Source organism: Platichthys flesus, chromosome 6 (assembly GCF_949316205.1).
Source record: "Platichthys flesus chromosome 6, fPlaFle2.1, whole genome shotgun sequence".
Lineage (NCBI taxonomy): Eukaryota > Metazoa > Chordata > Actinopteri > Pleuronectiformes > Pleuronectidae > Platichthys > Platichthys flesus.
In genome coordinates, this window is record NC_084950.1 from 27,101,371 (window position 1) to 27,122,620 (window position 21,250).

At 39.9% G+C, this 21,250-nt stretch overlaps 1 protein-coding gene across 2 annotated transcripts in view; it reads left to right on the forward strand.

The window, feature by feature from the left end:
- The first annotated feature begins 7,310 nt into the window (after positions 1-7,310).
- Positions 7,311-21,250, forward strand: part of ripor1 (RHO family interacting cell polarization regulator 1) — a 36,870-nt gene continuing 22,930 nt past the window's right edge. For both annotated transcript variants that reach the window (XM_062389027.1, XM_062389028.1), the window contains exons 1-2: positions 7,311-7,641; positions 20,919-21,042. In XM_062389027.1, the coding sequence (XP_062245011.1) occupies positions 7,623-7,641; positions 20,919-21,042 (143 nt within the window). In that variant the 5' untranslated portion in view covers positions 7,311-7,622. The remainder of the gene's footprint in view (positions 7,642-20,918; positions 21,043-21,250) is intronic.

Below are 21,250 nucleotides of genomic sequence, written 5' to 3' on the forward strand. Positions count from 1 at the left end.
AACAAAGAAAAACTTTAAAATTAGTTAATGCACAAAGCAAAGCAACAGTAACATTTTGAGCGTAATAAGACATCTGCAGAGGGGTGGACGATGCAGTGACTGAACATTATCATGTATTCCTCTATGTTCATAGTTTCAGCAGGTTCACAACCATTGATAATTATAAGACCGCGTTTGCCACGTTTGCTTTGTGTTTCTTTGGATTCTCTAGCGTTTCTCAGACACATCTTTAAATCTGCTACACAACGAGAGATGTAAAGTGACATGCACAGACAGGACATCAGCGTTAATAACTAAATACATGTGATTTTCGGTTTGTGTGAGTGTCTGTCCCCGCTCATCTCTGAACCTCCTCACACACAAAACGTCTACACTTCTATTTAGTTATTAATCGATGATGTTGGATCATGACTCCGGATCATTCAGGTCACTTTTTCCCCCAGATTGTGATGCAACACAATGTTTTAACTTCATTGTTGGAGAAGAAGCAATGCCCTGTTTATCCAGGAACATTAATATGAATTCTCAAGGTTTTTGTAAAGATCATTTCTAAGTGTGATGATTAGAAAACATCAGAGGAGCAGGGTCACTTGTTGAACAGCGGAGTAATGCACCGCAGTGGTGCTGATATGATAAGATAAAATACAACTTTATTGAAATTAATTTATTACAAGAGTGCATTCGCATGTCCGAATGCGGTAGACAAGAGAATAAAGAAATAACAAATATTATACATTATATACATCTTTTCATTGTAGTAGTTTGTATGAAATGCACAGGATGAATGTACAAGCAAATGGATAGATCAGAATCAGAAAGTATTTATTGCCAAGTAGGTTTACACCTACCTGGAATTTACTTTGATATATAGGTGCATACAATGAACATAAAACATAAAAACACAATAAGGGTTAGGGTGAGGGTTACTTCACATAAGAAAAAATAAAAACAATAAAAGTTTGTTACCCGGGTGGGAAGGATCTGCCACAATCTTACCTGCACGCCTCAGGGTCCTAGAGGCAAACAGGTCCTGTAGGGAAGACAGATTGCAGCCAATCACCTTCTCAGCAGAACGGAAGGCGGACTCATCCCAACCAGAGATGAGCCCGATGAGCCCAATGAGGGTGGTGTCATCCACGAACTTAGGGAGTTTGACTGACTTGGTGACTGGAGGTGCAGCTGTTGGCATCCACAGGGAGAAGAGTAGAGGGGAAAGAACAAAGCCTTGAGGGGAACCGGTGCTTATGAGTCATGCTTCCCCAGCCTCACGTGTTGCCTCCTGTCAGACAGGAAGTCTTAATATGATCGCACTTAATATGAAGCATGTGGCATATTTGACTATAGCTGGTCATGTTTGATATTGCCATACTTTCAGCATTTGTATCCTGCATAGAATAGCTGCAAGAGATCAGTGCCACGGGATACTGCATGAGAAGAAAAGGGCCAGGTGCATGGTGTTCTAAAGAAAAACCTGAAGTTACTTTATTTGGCACAATTTTTCCCATTCAGCGACCTGACAAGCAGCTCACGGAGGCAGTTAAGGTATTTTACCCAGAATTTACCACATTTTTATTTGTTCTTTGAGTCATCACACACTGACAAACACATACATTTAAGATTCAGGGAGACATACACTTTCTGAGGATGTTATTTTTTTCATCGCCAAGAACATAAAATCAACAGTTCTTCCTGTGAATCATCTCTTTCAAAGTGTTCTTCACCATCAAAGAAATGTTGTGATAAGTAGGATCATTAAGCGCATGAGAGCAGGTTTTGGAATTTGCTGTACTTTAATGAAAATTGTAAATTGTGTAGCCAATATATAGCTCCAATTGTTTTTGTCTTTTGCCCCTCTTTTGATACATCTGGTCCAAGCAATTCAAAACAATCTTCAGCTAAAAATAGAGCAGCAGATTTCTTTGTTTGAAAGATTAACAAAAAACTAAATAAGCAACAGAATAGTTTTGTATAGAGGCCATGGATGCTGGCAAAATAAATCTGTGAAGACGACATTATCAGACGTACAAGTAAAGATGTGTCCGCTTAGTATTTGTGGATCTCTGATCTTTTATGGTAAACTTTGCTGACAGTGCTTGCTGTACTGCCCTTGGAGTTGTGGGTGTTGATTAGAAGTGTTACCTCCACATGCTGACACTTCATCATTTTCAGATGTTGGATTTATTCTGGGCAGCAGTGCAATTCTAAAAATATGAAGGAGGATAAGGCGGAGCCTTGATAACAATCCCTCGATGGATGTTATTTTTAACCAGGTCACTCAGACACTGAGATAGAAAGGCTTTAGTACTATTCATGATCAATTTAACCTTTTCTTTATGCCACTAACATTTTGGGTTTTAGAATAAATTATTAACTATGTTAATTAGTGTGCTTTAGAGGGTCTGGCAGGTGGATTTTACAGCAGAAAGAGAGCTGAGTTCTGCTCAGTTAAAGAGAAGGGGGATAGCCTAGTATAGATGTGAAGTTTGAGCACTGAAGCAGTTCTAACAAACAAAAAGTTCTATCTATTTGTGAAAATAAACCATTTTCATAACAGGCTTTACACAGGAAGGCACATATGAAATGAACAGGAATATTGTATGTTGCTGTGCAATATATGTATTTTGTGGTAGAAAATGAAGTGACCATTGTGGTAGACAACTCAGGTGGCTGTGTTTTACTTCCGTGTCATGCTGTGCCAGCCTCCATGAATCTTGGCTGTAACATTTTCTGGATTCTTCTGCTTATGAAATCCTCCCTGTCCCTCTGTCTCTCATTCTGAGGAGGGAAAGAGACATAGAGAGGGGGGCTCCTTCTCTCTTTCTTGAAGCATTTAATTTAGACACTAGTATTAAAATTCATGATATTCAAATGGTCTAAAAAGTCTTAATTTGAAACTTGTGTTCATCTATTAATTCGTCTTTCTCCTTAAAAGGACAACTGTCTCCTAAAAATCAAGTACTACAACTTACCTACCACAGAAAATATGATTTTTCTCGGAAACACCATTACTGGCTGGATCATGTTGAGGGGTAGCCTGGATGCCAGACGAACTTAGCCCCGCCCACAACATTTGAGGTCGGGAATTTCGGTCTGGCATTGCTCCGTTGGGGAGAAACTATTCCCAAACAGAAGCTGTTCGGACCAATCAAATTGTCAGGGCGGGCTTTATACGATGATGGACAGATGATCAACAGTAACGTAATATACCACGTCACCAAAGAGCCCTGGGCGTCTTGGAGGGAGTATGCCCCCGGTCTCTTTTCTCAGATGAACACGCTTCTTCAGCCTGGTCTCCTGCGGCGTCTGTCAATTTTTTAAACACGGAAATGTCACGTTCCAACCGTGTTATTCTTAAAAGACCGACAAATGCGATACGATTTGTTTGATGTGTTGTGGAGTTGTAATCCTAATCGGAGAACTTGTTCGTACGTGCATTCATTTTTACTGTTTCTCTCAAAAATGCTGATCGTGTTGGTCAGTTCTCCGTGTATCCTTAAATTATTTTTACTACACTGGCAAAAATCGTTTTTACTCATCTTCTTCTTCTACTTCTTCCAGCGTGCGTGCAGTTGAGTTCTGTTGACAACAACTATGCGTCACTTAACATACGTCACATACTACGTTGCTTTGACTGGTTGGAGGTCTATCCAATAGAGCGAAGAAGCATTTTTTTACTGGTTCAGTTAAAACACGCCCCATAATCACAGCCCAATGGAGCAGTATCAGACTCATATTCTGACTAGAATTATGAGTATGACAACGTCAGGCTAGTTGAGGGGAAATACATTCTTTTAATGCATGAAGTGCCACATTCATTAATAGAAGCATAGTGACATGAAGTGCTTAGAGTGGTTATTGGTTGATTAAAGAGACTGTTGCACCAGAGACTGGGGTTCTTATCTAGAGGTCTGTCTAGTTAGGTTTAAATCAACAAATGTGCTTTTTGTAAGGCATACGGTTAATGGAAGACAGTGGTTTTGGTTAAAAATAAATGAATAACTTGTGGCTCAATTCACTGTGGTCATCCTTATCATGCTAGTATAGGCCAGGATGTTTATCTGGACTTTTCTTTAATCTAGTACTGTGGGAGGCTAAACAGAACTATAAAACACTTGAATGACTCTATACTTCCCTACAAGTTGATATCATAAGATCTGATAATGTTACAGAAAATAAATCTATTGAATTAGAAATCAGGTAAAGAAGTGGACGATAAGGGCAAATCAGAAAGGTTATGGTTTTAGAGGTGTTAAAGGGATAGTTCATCCAAAACGAAAATTCACTCATTATCTACTCACCAATATGCCAATGGGGGGTGTAGTGTTTGAGTCAACAAAACATGTTTGGAGTCTCAGGGTAAACAATGCTGTAGCTGAATCCAATACAATTGAAGTTACTGGCGACCATGTAAAAAAGCAACTGAAAAGAAACCGAAAATGCCTCCATGCTGCTCCTGTGGTGTTATCCAAGTGTCCCTAAGCCCCGACACTGAGTTTTCTCGCGATATTCACAAGTTCTCGAATTGCGGGAGCAGTAACTAGGAGTTTGTGTGGACATTTAGAAAAAATGCATGGTGTGAGTCCCATTGACTTTTTTCCCGATCATATTTTATATTTTTTAATTAATTTCATAAATTTAGTTTTGTTAAGGTGAGTACACTAGAAAAATTATCTCACAAGAAGAAATTATATTAAAGACAAGAGAGTATGTTGTCAGAAAACTCAGACATAAATAAACACAAAGATAATGTGGCAGTTGGAAAGAAGATTATGTCAATTTTATTGTTTCTTGGTTTCAAAATATTGATGATGATAAACACTGTAAGAGTAGTGTTTGCAGCCCCGCAAAGTGTGTCAATTACTATAAAAATATACTCGCTATCTTAGGTTTTTTTCTACAAACTTAAAGTCTCGACCTTATTATGTCATGATTTGGCTCTAAAATTAACTGAAGATGAGTGCTGTACAAAATATAGTTATTATTACTAATGGTTAAAACTACACATTCAACTCAATCACAAGGGGATTTGGGGAGTTACCTAGGAGCACTCCAGTGAAATTATAACATGGAGGAGTTGTGCCCCAATTCCTTTCCATTGGTTGGGAATTGGGACACCACTCTTAGTGGAGGAAATAACAGCAATATTTTGGGGAAATCATTCAAATGTTGATACAAGCGTGAAATTTCGTACAAATCATCTTTGAAGGTCACTCTTCGATTTAGGAATCAGGGCCACTCGAAAATCAAAAATGTTCGCCATTTATTTCAAGGCCACCATGGTTAGACTGATTTTGCATTTCAGCATAATCTTTGCCTATACTTTTTAGATTTCAATAATATCGGACTCCCATAGTATGTTTTTGAACATTTCCAAACAGGAGTAACCAGTTATAAGCATCTGAAACATTTCTAAAACATGTCATAGGCTTACTGTGTTAAAGGTCACGGGGGAAACTACGTGAAGTTTAGGGTTAATTAGAGGGATAGAGGTATTTGGGGGATATACAGTATAGGAGAACAGTAAAAATAGTAGATAGATTTGTGTGATTGGCTGTCTGGTACTATATAAGGAGTATCACTACCCTCTGTTCTCATTCCATATGCAAACCAACCTTTAAGCTATGTGTAGAGGACATAGCAATTGATCTGGAGAAGCTGTGGATTGCTTTTGGTCAGGGAGCCCATTCACGATGGATTTCAATCCATGACATCGTTTCAACAATTGGGCCAGAAAGATCCAGTGGCCTACCATTTTTCCATGCATTTAGTGGGTGTGACGTTGTGTCTGCATTCCGTGGCAAGGCTAAGAAATCTGTATGGCAAACATGGAATGTGTGTGATGAAGTGTCAGGGACATTTACCAAGCTCAGTCACTGGCCCGCAACCGTTGATGACGATGACCTCCAAATGCTGGAGAGATTTGTGGTCATAATGTATGACCGATCAAGTGCAGCCAAATCTGTGAATGATGCACGACTACATCTGTTCGCCCCCAAGCAAAGGCCATATGATGCCATACCACCAACAAGTGCAGCCCTCAGGAAACACATTAAAAGTGCAGCCTACCAAGCAGGAGCTGTCCGGGGCCAAGCAACTGTCACTCAACCAGTTTTACCAAGTCCTGCAGAATGGGGATGGAAACTGCAAGGACAAAGGTTGCCAGGAATTGGCAAAATGCTCATGCATTAACAGCTGTACTAATTGCAGGTGCAAATGTTTAATCTTGTACAGCCTTGTGCAGCTGTGAATGTCACTAAGACGTTTGAGGCCCAATGAGGTTATTTTGACTTGACACTGAAACAATTGCATTTGCAGACTTATTCTAGTCAAGTAATCGCTTGTAAAAATCGATAAAAAAACAAACATAAATGACAAATAAAAGAAAAATAACAAAAGACAACATAAAAATGACAAAATAACAAACAAATATTTATCTATATATCACAATTAGTGATATATAGATAAATATGCAAATATGCAAGAAATATAGTTATGACTTGATGATTTGGCGGCCATCTTGAAAAATCACCGGCATATTGGATTTTTGGATGGCCTCCATTCTAAAGTTAAAGAGATGACCCAGAAGAATGTTTATGCCAAATTTCCACCCCTTTGTTTTTACGAGGTCCTGAATATATTACTGTTCAAGGGGTGTTTGAAAGATGTATTCATACCTTTTTGAAATTTCTTTTAAGGCTTAATGTACATCCATAAATTTACACAAAGAAAGGCCCATTGATATCAATTCATATTAACAGCATCTGTTTAATGCACAATATTTATCTTCTCAGTTCAACAACATGTTCTGCAGAGTTCTGCTACTGCAACACAATGTTTTTTATATAGGCTTTACCCTTGAATATGGCCATAAATATGACTATTTCCTTTCATAAAAGTTGATGTGGTCCTTTGTACTCAAATAAATGCCAGTACTTTACAGTATGAAGCTGTGAATAAACCAGCAGCCCTGCAGCCAGTAGTGGACACAGCGTGTGTGAACAACAGACAATCTTTAAAAACATCTTACTGTATGTCTGAGAAAAAAGTTGATATTGACTCTCACTGTGGCGGGAGGATTTTGGGTGAAGAATTATGTAGTGTTTTTATCTGTGTGGTCAAAAACTATTTGTTCAACAGGGAGGGCAGGAAAAACCGGTGATGTCAGCAGGGAAGCGAGTGGAGGACCGCCTTGCTTTTCCTTTTCCCTCCTCCCTTCCTACGTCCCCCGACCCTCCCTCCCTTCCTACCTCCCCCGACCCTCCCTCCCCTTCCTCGTCTTATCAGTGTGGTAGAGAGAGCAAGAGAGGGGATCAGTAGGAGAGCGGACAAAGTGTTATCAACTGTGACAGTGGAGATGGCGGAAGCAAAGAGGGGAAACATACCCCACTAGAGAGAAGAGGATTGAACTAAAAGAGAAGGCAGCTGAGTTATTCCCAATGCTCAACAAAATAAGAGAGACAGATGTTACAGGCAGTGACAAAGTCAAAGAAAGGGTAGCAAGAAATCTGAAAGTATACGGACCCAAGAGTCAGTCGGTTTTCAGTGAGCATTGAGTGCCTGTTCCTGGAACAGGGTGGGACCATCTCTAGGAAGACTCAACTTCAACCACCGCATCGACGACCATGTACAGTGGATATGGAGGTATGAACCTGTGCAGCGTGGCTCAGTGAGACAAGCTCATCTCTATTCATTAACTCAATGTTTTTCAGGATGAACTTGGTGCTGGTTAACATGTGTGTAACTTATTTTGAGTTGATGGCCAAAGACCACTCTAAACACCAACAAATCAATAAATTCTGTAAAGTTCAGTGAATGGGAATTCAGTGAAGGCTTTTCCTCTGAACATAGCAACATACAAACATAGCAAGTGCAGCCAGGGTTGTGTCTCCATACTAATGTCCAGGTGAGATCTACTTTATAGGCATTTGTTAAATATTAAGTGAGTTAATATTTTTTCAAGGCTGTCTTGTTCAATACTAAAGTGCTGACATTGAAACAGTCACTGTATGTAGCCCACACTCTGTAAAACCAAAATGGCTTTATTTTAACAGTCTGAATTTTGAATTACTGTGACCTACATCCTTCTACCTGCTCGTTATATGTTTTAAATAATGTGAAACTACTCTTTTACAAAATTATCAATGGTCAAGACGTACAAAAGCTATGTCCCACTTCAAATGCTGCATCAACCAATCAATAGTCTTAGCTGTCAATCGTGACATTTAAACAAATTGTATATAACATCAAATAATTAATTGTCCCATCCTTTAACATGGAGGAGGCAAGAATTATGATCTTTACTCCAGCTTGTCATCAGGTGGCTTTGCTTTCACATTTTGGGAGCAGTCATTTCGTCCATCTTTATATGTATGGGTTTGACTAGACTGTTCCATTTTAGAAATTCGTCCTTCCATTCCTGAGCAAAAAAGGATTTTCCATGGAAGATTCAGTCTTGGCTGAGTGCAGCATCTCAATGTAGCTACCGATGCAAGGGTGAGACAAATTGGTGATGCATATAGACATATCTGAACAGCTGGACAGAAACAAGTTCAGCCTTTTCTGTGAGGCCTCATGCTTACGTAAAAAGAGCAGACTGAATCCTCTAGACTATGTGGGGACTGCTTTGGCACACAAATAAAGACAGGGCAGTCGTCCTGATATAATTTATACTGTGGAAAAACTATAACTACAGAGGTGAAAAAAACAAATTACCTGGCAAATGTAAAAAATCCTACTGAGTGAGTTGAGACTTTAGTGGACCCTGCTTGATGTACTTTGAGTCTTATGATTCATAATTATTATTATTAATTATTATAATAATAATAAATATGATTCACAACAGAAACAATTTATGATGTTTGGTGTTTCTTGTAATGATTTTGAACTGTACATTGAATTTCTGACCGGCGCGGATAAACTATTCTGTTATGCTCAGACGTCATGTGTTTGTCCAGTTTGTCCTTTCTGTAGGACTGGCAGGGAAACTCTATACACTCCTGATCAAAATCTTAAGACCAGTTAAAAAATTGCATGAATTTGCATTTTGCAATGTTGAATCTTAGGAAGGTTCTAAGTAGAGTTTCAAAATGCAAAAAGAAGAAATGGGAACAAGAGACCAAAAGTTGTGAGCAGGCAATTTATTGAAAACAACAATTTAACTGAAGTAGGCTGTTCATCAGCTGATCAAAAGTTTAAGACCACAGCTCAAAAAAAAATAAAAATCCTAAAACAGAAATTAAAGTGTCAAAAACTGACTCAGTAATGAGTAGCTCCACCATTATTGTTGATCACATCAAAAATTCGTTTTGGCATGCTTGATGCAAGTGTTTCCAAAAGGCTAGTGCGAATGTTGCGCCAAGTGGTGAAGATGGCTTCATGAAGGGCATCCACTGTCTGGAACTGAAGTCCATTTTTGTAAAATTCCCTTGCCATCCATCCCCAAATGTTCTCAATTGGATTAAGATTAGGGGAACACGCAGGATGGTCCAAAAGAGTGATGTTATTCTCCTGGAAAAAAGTCTTGGTCAGACGGGCATTGTGAGTTGGAGCGTTGTCCTGCTGAAAAACCCAGTCGTTACCACACAGACGAGGGCCCTCAGTCATGAGGGATGCCCGCTGAGCTTTTTTGCCTTTGCCATCAAGAGATCTTCACAGCGTGATAACTTGACAGGAAATTACATGGAATCCAAATTTTTGCACAGATTTTGGCTTTTAAAGGCTGTGGACTTTTGATCAGCTGATGAATAGCCTATTTGAGTTAAATTGTTGTTTCCAATAGATTGCCTGCTCACAACTTTTGGTCTCTTGTTCCCATTTCTTCTTTTTGCATTTTGAAGCTCTACTTAGAACCTTCCTTAGGTCCAACAGTGCAAAATGCAAATTCATGCAATTTTTTAACTGGTCTTAAGATTGTGATCAGGAGTGTATATGGCCGGGTCTGGTTTCCTCTCACAACTGCCTGTTTATGCTGTCTACATTTTCGACAGAACATTCCTAAAACCCCCCAAAAAACTGAAATAATCCCCTATTCATTCTCTATGAACTGTATTTTATCTATTTATTTATTTTTTTATTTACGTATGTATGTATGTATGTATGTATGTATGTATGTATGTATGTATGTATGTATGTATGTATGTATGTATGTATGTATGTATGTATGTATGTATGTATGTATGTATGTATGTATGTATGTATGTATGTATGTATGTATGTATGTATGTATGTATGTAACCTGGATTGCCTGAATCCAGAAACATTTTTGGATCTGGTATTTATGTTTATTGCGTCTACACAAAGCCCTGTCAAGTAAACACGGAAACGCTGGTGGTTGAAATCGCTGTAAAGACGTCATGGAGCATGCGCACAAAGTGAAAGAAATACAACAAGCGGAAAAAGCAGAATCGCGGGCTGACCGGCTCTGAGAAATACCCTTGTGAATGGCCAGGTGCCTGCACGCTTGAGAATTGAGCGGTGCGGCGCTTCGGCGTCCGCTAAAAAATTTACCAAGATCAGTCTTGTACAGCCAGCGGGAGTATTTCCCCTCTGACAGCCAAGCTGGGTCAAAACCTGTCATCCGGTGGTGACCGGACAGATGCTTGTCTGGAGGAGGGCGTGCAGCACTTGGACCTGGAGCAGGAGAGTTACTCCCGCTGCTGCTCGCAGGAGAGTGGCTGTTACCATTGTCCACCTGGGAGTGTTTAAAAATCACGGATATTTTTAGCTACTTCTCAGGTGGTTCATGAGACATGTTCTCAGATGCACTCTGTCCGCTGGTGGGAGGTTGCTCACCTGTGGGCGCGCATGTGTCAGCGTGTGCGTGCACGTGTCTGTGTTTGAGCGCATCTGGTAGGATCTCCGCCGTGCGGGATACAGAGAGCTGTAGAGAAATCTAAACGCGAGACCATGTAGAGACAGAAATGACATGCCTCTGGTGATCTGGCGCTATATTGAAAAATAAAAAATAAAAAAAATAAATAACTTGATCTTCCAGGTTGGGCGGGAGTTGCCTTTGGCGTGGCGGGGCGCCCACCTAATAGAATGATAGGGGAAACACTGTGTGTTTTCTCTGTAGGCTCTTGTGTTTGTCTCTCTTTTAAATTTTTGTCAAAACATTTTCTTCAAATTCAAGGAATCTTTCAAAATGTCACTAATACTTCCTTTACACATGATACCATTGAATCATAGCCTTGAAGTACGTGGACATTCAACAAAAATAAAACTTAGCCACAAAACTAGACATCATGCCCACTGCTGCTTTCAGGGCTATCATTATTTTTTTAGACAATAGCATTTTTTTCCTGGAAATGAGCAAGCATCGCTGCACAGAAAAAATGTGGGGTTATTCCAGTGACTCAGTATAGCCATAAACTGCGCTAGTCTTTTCCTGACCCTGCCCTCGTCTCAGGATGTTACTCCCTCTGGTGTTTCCTTTTTCCTACAGGGCCTGGAGCTATGAAGCTGAACTGTATGTACAGTATGTGGGGGGGGGGGGGGGGGGTATGAAATGTGTGGGAATTTATGAATGTCAAATTAAGCATCAATGATCTTAGGAGCAAAACAAAAAACGGAACCATCTTTCTCTGATAAGCATGAAGTATTGTCAGTGTCTACAGTTCACCAGGAGAAACCAAATAGCTGTTTTTTCCATATTATGTAAACTGCCCTTAGCTCTGCTGTGGTGGCAGCAGGGACCCTCATTTGCCTCATCTCTTGTAGATCTTGACTGGAAGCGAATGTACCTCACTGTTTCCTATCATTAACTGCAAAGTACAAACATTTAATCAAACCTAATTTTTACACCATAATCATCTTTAGGTTAAAGGAATCAAAAAATACAAATACAGAGACTAGGGTTGCGTAACGAGAACCGGTTCCAATATGGCACCGGTTCCAATACAACCGGTACCTACCCCGTCCGAAATGCAACGCAGATTTCGGTGCTTCATTTCCATGCCTGAGCCAAGTGAAGACTGAGGTCTTCGTTCCTCCCGCCTCCTCAAACTTCCACTCCTTCCTTCACGGGAAGCGGCGCCTCCCGTTTGGCCCCCGCATGAGTTGGGCATGGCTGCCGGTGGACAAACTCTTGTCTCTGCATTACGTGTGCGTCAGGGCTTCCGTGCAGGTGTGGGAGGATCTCCTCGCGAGACCTCTCCCTGGCACTGGCTGGCCTGGCCAAGCTTGTGCATTTTGGGGGGACGAAGGCGGGCCGAAGCCTGCCTGCGACAGCCCCAGCCGCGGAGACACAGGCGTCTCCAAGTGATGGAAAGCCACCCTCAGTCTTCAATTGGCACCAAAGTCAGAGTCACGAGTCAGAATGTGTGTGTTTTGTATTTATTTTTATTTACTTAAGTGTAGTGTAAACTTTTGTTAACAGTTCATTTATTATTCATAGTTTTAGGTTAAAAAGTTTTTTATATTTATTTTTATTTATAATCTGCTTTAAACAGTTCATATATTTGTTAATAAAAAAGCCTTTCTTAAATGTCGTTTTTTGTTTTGTTGGTATCGGTTCAGGCACCGTTTAGGCACCGGTATCGTTTTAAAAGTATTGGTTAATCACCGGTATCGAAAAAAAAAAAAAAAAAAAAATGATACCCATCCCTAACAGAGACTGAAATTTGATGCAAGATACCCGTACAAAACCATAGTGGCACAGTTTGCTCTGATCTGTGCCTTTGTGGTTTCCGATTTTATAATTCATCTGCTCTTCATTTGTCTGATAGGCTGGATAAGTTTTGTTTTCATGGTACAATGGATGAGTAAAATATGTGACTCGTGCAGGCCATTCTGTTAATACGGAGCACAAACTGTTTATGCACTCTGGACTGTAATGTGATACTGTATGTTTAAAATTTTGAGTATAAGATTGAGTCAGTGATATTCAGTATGTCTGACTTTGCACCCATTCGCCAACTTTTAGAAATATCATTAGCCAATGTCGCCTCAGCTTGTATTTTTAGCCTAACTGGATATGAAAAGATTTTCTTGGCAACAACATAATAGCTTACATTTATTCATTTTACATTTTATCAGCCAAATGAGACCGGAGGACCACAGGCATGTGTGCCGATGACACCCAACTTATCCTGTCTTTTCCCCGATCGGAAACACAGGTAACAGCAAAAACCTCTGATTGTCTGACCGACATCTCTCAGTGAATGTCTGCACACCACCTAAAGATTAACCTTGACAAGACTGAACTACATTTCCTCCCAGGGAAAGACTCTCCCACCCACGACCTGACTATTAACTTTGACAACTCTGTGTTAACCCCCACTCAGACTCAGGAACCTGGGTGTGACACTCGATAGACAACTCTCCCTTACTGCCAACATTACTGCAACAACACAGTCCTGTAGATTCATGCTGTACAACATCAGGAGAATATGCCCACGTGTTCAAAACACTAGTACTTGCATATCATACAGTGAATGGATAAGGTCCAGTCTACATCCAGGACATGGTCAAACGTTACACCTCAGCTCGTTCACTCCGCTCTGCTTCGGCTAATCGACATGTTGCTCCCTCACTGTGAGCTAAACACTAATCACGAAGGTTTGCTGTCCTGGCTCCTAAATGGTGGAATGAGCTCCCCATTGACATCCGGACATCAGAAAGTTTACACATCTTCCGCCGAGAACTAAAAACACATATAAATACTAACAACTTTTGAAACGAACACTTTAGTAGCACTTAAATGGCACTTACTTATAGCACTTTGTAGTTTTACTTTATACGGAAGAAATTGTACTTTCTTGATTCTTTTCCGCCTGGGTCTGTACCCTCCGGGTTGAAAGCACTTATTGTAAGTTGCTTTGGATAAAAGAGTCAGCTAAATGAAATATAATGTAATGTAATGTGTGGGGGGGTGATGGCAGATATGCAAGAATATTAATTATTTTATAAGCTTCAGTTACAATTTAAATTTTTAGTATTTTTGTTTTACATTTCAAGATTTACAATGACTGACATCTTGTTTGACATAAAGTTCCTGTTGCAGTGAACAATGTCCTGCACTTTAAAACTATTACATTTTTGTTTTGTTTAAGTTTCAAACCTAATCATTGTCAAGGTGTTTTTCTTCAGTTTGAAATATGTTGTATGTATGTATGTATGTAAAGGAAGTATAAATATTAAACTGCAAGGATGAATTGTAGTTGTGGTCTGACATATGATATGCATGGAATGCATATTTGGTGTTGAAAAATATGCTGTACATACCTGCACATTCTGTTATACAACTTTTTGTAGCTCTGCTGAAATGAATTGAAAAGAAAAGTTTACCTTATCTTATCGAGTTGACCTTGAGTACTACTGCTGTCTGAAATATTTAAATGTGTGAGTGTGTCAATGTGTGAGTGTGTGTGAGTGTGTAAATGTGAGAGTGTGAGTGTGTGTGTTTTCTTGGATCTGCTAGCCTCTCTGGATTTGACATTCCTTACATGACAGAGATCCACAGGCCCAGTTTTCCCAGGGGTGCATGTGCACACGCGCACACACACACACACACACACACACACACACACACACACACACACACACACACACACACACACACACACACACACACACACCACAAAGCACTTCTAGTTGACATAACAAACAACCCAGTGACATACAGTTATTCTTAGAGCCTTTATCAGTAGTGACTAGGAAGTGTTTTCCTGTAGGTGGTGTATGAAAACGCTCTCTTTATTTTTGTGAACAGCTTTATCATGATACCTTTTTTCTTCTTAGTCAATATTTATATATGCCACAATACAGGTTAAGTCAAAATTGAGAACTGAGAAATAATTAACCAAAAGAAAATCTATGTCAACAACACAGGAAATATCCATTCATATTGGTTTATGTCTCAGTTTGAATCTCAGGGATAGCAGCAGCACTTTGATTGTGGTCAGATGTGTGTACATTCAAGTTGTTGTTAGTTGTGACATTGTATGTCGGAGTGGCTTGCTAGGTTTCTGAGGGTGATGGGCTCAAACTAGCTTCAATGCCTCTGCTCCTTGTGCTTTCAAAACGAAGTGAGGTGTTATTTCCTGTCTTTGTTGGCAGCATTTTTCAGCATTGTTAATGATACACACCATCAGAATGTGTATTTTAGCAACTCAGTGATTTTTGCAACTATATCACCCACAACCGGTCTAAATGAAGACAGGCAGTCTTTTTTAAGATGATGGTGGCTGTGAATGTTGGAAGACCTCCTGTTTGTCTGAGCCTCCTCTGTCCAACCTCTGCTGCTAGCACAACAACACTTGCTGTGGACTGTCCGTTCATAAAGGACTGACAAAGTATTAATTGCAAACACTAACTAATCACTTCTTTGTTTGGTTTCTAGTCCACAGTCTTTGTATCCAAATTTGAATGTTGTTACTTATCTGGGGTGAAATGAATCCAAAATATAGTTTTCATAACAAACTGCTGTTTGTGTTTGTTGAGTAATCTTGCTGTGCTGTGCTGTGCTGTTGGTGTGTGCGTGTGTGCGTGTGTGCGTGCGTGCGTGCGTGTGTGTGTGTGTGTGTGTGTGTGTGTGTGTCTGCGTCTGTGTGTGAACGGACATTTTTCCAGAATGGTCTGGGAGAGGGAGGCCAAAGAGCATCACACAATAGGCATGGTATCACACACTGGCTCAACAGAGTATGTGTGTGTGGCACCGAGCCACAGTCTCACTGTTTATATGATAACATCAATAGCAGAGGAGAAGGTGTGACTGGAGACTGTGGTTTTCATTGGGCAGGTCAGCATCACTGTTTGGATCAGGTATGTTTGGTTTAACTGATGAACTTCTGGATAAAGTAGTTGAAGTTTAAACTGAGCCAACTGCTCATTGAACTTGGATGTTGGCTGAATAGCCAATGAAAGTCTGTTATAAGGCTGGAAATAGGAAGCAGGACAGTGGGTTGTGAAGGGGAGAAATGTGCCATCTACCACTGGCCTGTCTGAACTGGGACAGTGACATGGCGTCCCATCAAGGTTGGTGTTTGGTTTCTATTAGGGTGTAGGGTTACTTGACATAACAGAACTCCAACGTTTGCAACATATTTTCATGGTGTAGTACATGTTGATACATCAGGTAAACAAGAGAAATGCAGAAGATAATATTTTAAATATTAAATGGTGGGTCACTGGCAGCAGTTCATGTTTTATCATTTTGTAATATGTTACTTATACATTTACATATTTTAGAGAACAAAAAAATCTTCAGTTTACTCTCTTGAGACACATATCTATAACGGTTGATGTGTACGAAGCAGGAAAAAAGTTCTCTGTTAAAAGCTCTTTTATATAAGATTAAAACGTTTCATAGATATACAGCGATGCAGGTATCTTTATTAGTTTCCGTCTGACATGGTCATCATTCTCCCATCAAGAGCACACATTGTTTAAATGTATAATGCACATGCACCCATCTGAGAACCCGGGTGTGTTCGGCCTAACATGAGGTGTGGTCAGGTGTTATTTTATCTTGAGGCAGAGGAAAGAAATTGACCAACAAAAACTGGTCTGAAGTCAGTGCAACATCACTTAATTGTTATTTTAAGGTCATATTATCAAGTTAGTAACATCCACCTACGTAGGCAGGTGCACAACACTCAAATTCCATGCTTTTGACACACAGAGGATCTGCTTCTCTGCAAATTTACAAACGTGGCAAATGCACCATTATAATATCATTACACCAAGGTGACAGCCTACCTGCAGGAGAGGCCGCTCTGATTGGTTTATTACAAGAAACACACACAATATTCATTAGGGACATATTACAACCCTTTGAACCATGCACATTTTTTTTTCTGCTCCTAAACTAGAACAAAATTCTTTTGACATTAACTCATAAATCATTATCTCATTATCTAAAGTGTTTGAATCCACAAAACACTTTTGGAGTCTCAGGGGTAAACAGCGTTCTAATACAATTGAGGACAATTGTGACCCGCTCTTCAGACTTTAAAAAAACAAAGAAACAACATAACATGCATCCATACTGCTCGTGTGGTGTCATCCAAGTCTGCAAGCCTCGACATTTATATTCGACTCGAAACGGCATCATTTACACCTTGGTTTAAAGTCCCCTGATATCCTCCCTGGAGTCGCGTTCACTTTCTCACGGACACACTGTAAAACCGCACACAGTCGAATGAATTTTAATATGAATGTTGGGCCCGGCGGACACTTGGATGACAGCAGTATGGATGCATGTTATGTTTTATAACGTCCAAAGAAGAGGTCACTTTAGCTGCAATACTGTTTACCCCTGAGACTCCTGAAGTGTTTTGAGGACGCAAACACTTCACCCACCCCTCCAACATCATAGTGGTGAGTAAATAAGTGAGGTTTCTTTTTTACATTTAAATATCCCTTTAAATCTCTGAGTTATTAGTTACGCTAAGATGAACTGCTGTGTCAACAACCCAAGAAGATTTATCTGATGGCTGACAGATTGTGTGGGATCCAGTATGAGCCAACATTTCCACCTGCACTGTTTGTGCACTCGATACCTCAGACAGTCTCAGCCCCTCTCTCAAGTGTGTTTTCTTCCTGTCTCTCATCCCCTCTCACCCACTCCTCTGTCTGTGTGACTATTTAAACTAGGTTAAGTCAACAAATCCATTAAAATATCAAACTGGTTCTCGAACATACCTTCATAATGATTTTCTAATTGCGGAAGTAACACAAAAATCACTGTATGTAACAAGTTGTTATTCAGAATAAATGTTTAATGATTAACATTTAAGTATTATTGTGAAAATTGTACAATCAGTTTACTGATTATAAATACTGCTTAGTACTCTGTCCATCCCTCGGGATTTAGTTCAACTCCACCAGAACTGACCTCAGCCCCCAGGACTATCTCCCTTTGTTCAACTTCCTGTCAGGAGAGGCAGTTGCATCTGACTGTAGGATTGAGACATTTCCTGTTCTGACCGAGGGGTGGGGGGCGTCATGTTGCAAATACTTTTTAGCTGTTGGAAGAGACAGGATTCAGGACAGAGGATAGGCCACAGAAGAAAAAAACACTAGCTGACAAAAATCCACCAGTGACTGAAGTGACCCTCATGAATGTTGAGTGTACTAATTGTAAGTCGCTTTGGACAAAAGCGTCAGCAAAATGACATGTAATGTAATGTAATGTAAAAGTCAAAATAACAAAACACAGCTTCAGGTCACAGACTTTCACATGATAGTTAAGGTCACAAAATGGAAAATGGAAAAGGGACTGGCGCCGCACTGCTTTTTGAGTTTGACTCCAGGTTCTGTACTTAGTTTATGACCCAATTAGTATGGAGAAAATACTAATTGTACTTTGGCGTCAGCCATGTAATTTGGCTGACGCTTTTGTGCAAAGAAACTTACAATTAGTACACTCAACATCTATGAGGGGCCATTTAGGGGTTCAGTATCTTGCCAAGGACACTTCGGCATGCAGATGGGGAAGAGTGTAGATTGAACCGGCAACCTCTTGTTGGAGAACGACCACTCTATCCCCTAGGCCACACCTCTGTTCTAAATACTTCATGAATACACGCATAGTGCAGTGGGCCACCCTTAGTAGTCTTAGCAGCCCCATAATGCGCTGACTGTAATGCCAAGAAGAAAGGAGCTATCGCTCCAGAGAAAACTGAGGCTTAGAATTGTTTAGGTTTATCTTGATCTGTGTGAAGAATTGATAATACCAGAGGTTAGATTCACCAGGAACTCCAATCTAAAACTCAGTCAGTCTAATGCAACAGTCCTGTAATAACTCCTCTTCTAATGTTCAGTTATGAAAATGGCTTTACAGAGGTAATTTAGGAGGAAAGTATGTGTGGTGCGGTTGGACTGATTTGCATTGTATACAGAGATGTTCCTGTTATTTATTTTAGTTCTCGGGTGGACAAAATAATAGAAACAGCTGATTCAGCACCAGCAACTTCATCATTCCAACAGACCATGAAGTTGAACTAATGTTCGCAGAGTAGTTTTAACTAGGTGTGCATTTAAACTGTCAACTGAGTGTATGTTGCATATTACACACAGTCATATTTCTATCATATGCAATACACTATAAAATGGTAAACTGACTAAATTTATGCAGCAATTCTCTGGTCTGAATTCCCACTTAAAGGGATTTTCATGAGGAGTCACATTCAACAATTTACACACAAACATATTTATAAGCACCACAGGTCACCATGGTATGAGAAATAGATCCTGGACTTTAACGTGGTGCACATTCACCTACTCAGCATATAAGCGAGACGATTTCTGGATTTTCTTGAACATTGTGCAGCAGACTGAGCATAAGTTTATTATTTTTGGCTTTGTGTGCTCAGTTCTCTTCAGACGTTATACTTTGAATTGGGATGACGTGACACATATGCAACTTTCCTATCTCTGCAATGGTCCATGAATTAAAATTTGATCATACAAAGAATACTCATGCACACTGGGGTAAACACTTTGGGATTGTTGTATGGTTACAATGTTAAAGCAAGGGCGACTGGCAGCACCCTTTACAGCTTTATCAATTCAGTACATCCCTGCAGTTTTTATCTCCGAGCTAAACGGTCAGATGAGAATTAGATTATTAACAGGCAGTTTCCATCAACCTGTCCCTCAATTTGAGTGACTCCGCCTAGCTTAAGTTAGAGAGGTCTTATGTTATTATTAGAGGTGTTCAAAAGATGTTGGTTCATTAAACTGTGGCAGGTCAAATTCATTAGATAATGAATGGGAAACACTGCTTTGACGTCCTTTGATTCCACATTAGCCTTGGAAGAGGTATGCCATTCCAGTTGAAACAAGTTTTCAAAGATAAAACATAACAGTTTCCTGTATAAAACATAACACAACATCTATGTATTGCATCCACAAAATCATGAAACATGCAGGATCCCAAAGTGACTCACTGATAATACACAAATTCAAAAGAAGCCATCTTTGTATGTGGGTGTTTGTTAGTTTTTTTGGGGGGAGGGTCTTTTGATTCTTGCTCCATCTAATAAAGCTTATTACCAGAGACAGATACACGTCACATCACCATGTCCTATACAGCCCTGAGTCTAGCTGCTATGAGACCACAACACAGCTGCTTGTTTCTATTGGTCGCTTCTGGTTTAATATATTATTAAATGACTCACTTAAAGATATGCATTCGAGAAGTAACAGTTATATTAGATTATCTGATGAATATTAAGAACCTAAAGCACGAAGGGAAAATAAAAGTACATTTTCATATGTATGTGATCACATGGATATTTTTGCTAATTGCATCACAGTGAAATATTTGATATAAATGAAAAGTCAAAGTAAAAAGCTCTCATTCTAGTTCTGAACCCTAAGCCAAGAATAAAAGCTTTTTATTAAATTGCTTTCAATTTAAAAAATGCTCTTTAATCTCTAGAGTACTTCAGCTTTGGCTCAGGGGATCAAGCGGGTCCTCCTACCAGAAAATCTGTGATTTGATGCCTGGCTCCTCATGTCCGCATTCCGAATTTTCCAAGGACAAGACACTGAAGCCCATCCCTGATTGTGCCTGAGGCTTTGTTGTCAAAACATAAAGTTTTATACACAAATAATATGATTATAATTATATCACCATGCTCTTGTCTGATCCAGATATGAGAATCAGATGCAAAGCACTTCGGCAGCGAGTGCGGAGCCATCTAATGTGCATGTGACTGTAACATCCCGGCTTGGATTCCAACTGAGACCCTTGTATCGTCTTTGCTTATTTCCTGTATATCGGCACTGTCAGACCTGAACTGTACAGATAACTCCTCAAAAAAGTTTTTTTAAAGTTATAGAAGAGTAAGGCAAGCTGTGTTCTCAAATGTGTGTGTGATGGATGACAAAGAAGGAAAACATGATTGGTGTGTCCCCAATGCTGTAGTTCCAGCAGTCTGGTGACTCATATTTTCCTCTGCTCTGAACAGGGAGTCCGTCCCGAACTCTCTCAACCATGTCCCTGTCCGTTCGCCCAGTCAGACGCCTCACTTCCAGATCCATCACTAGGAGCCAGAGTTTTACTGGAGTCAACAACTACGACAAGCCCTACAGGTACACACATACACTCAGCGTGCATTGCCTTTTTGGTGTAATTTGATTTTTTTGTGACCAATGAATGAATTGTCTATGTTCATGTTTACATACAAAAAAATTACAATTTAGATGAAGTACTTTGGATTTACGAGATTTGAGGCTGGTTGGATTGCATGCTACAGAGCAGCTTTTACGCAGATGAGCTGAAGAGAGCAGTGGAATTTTA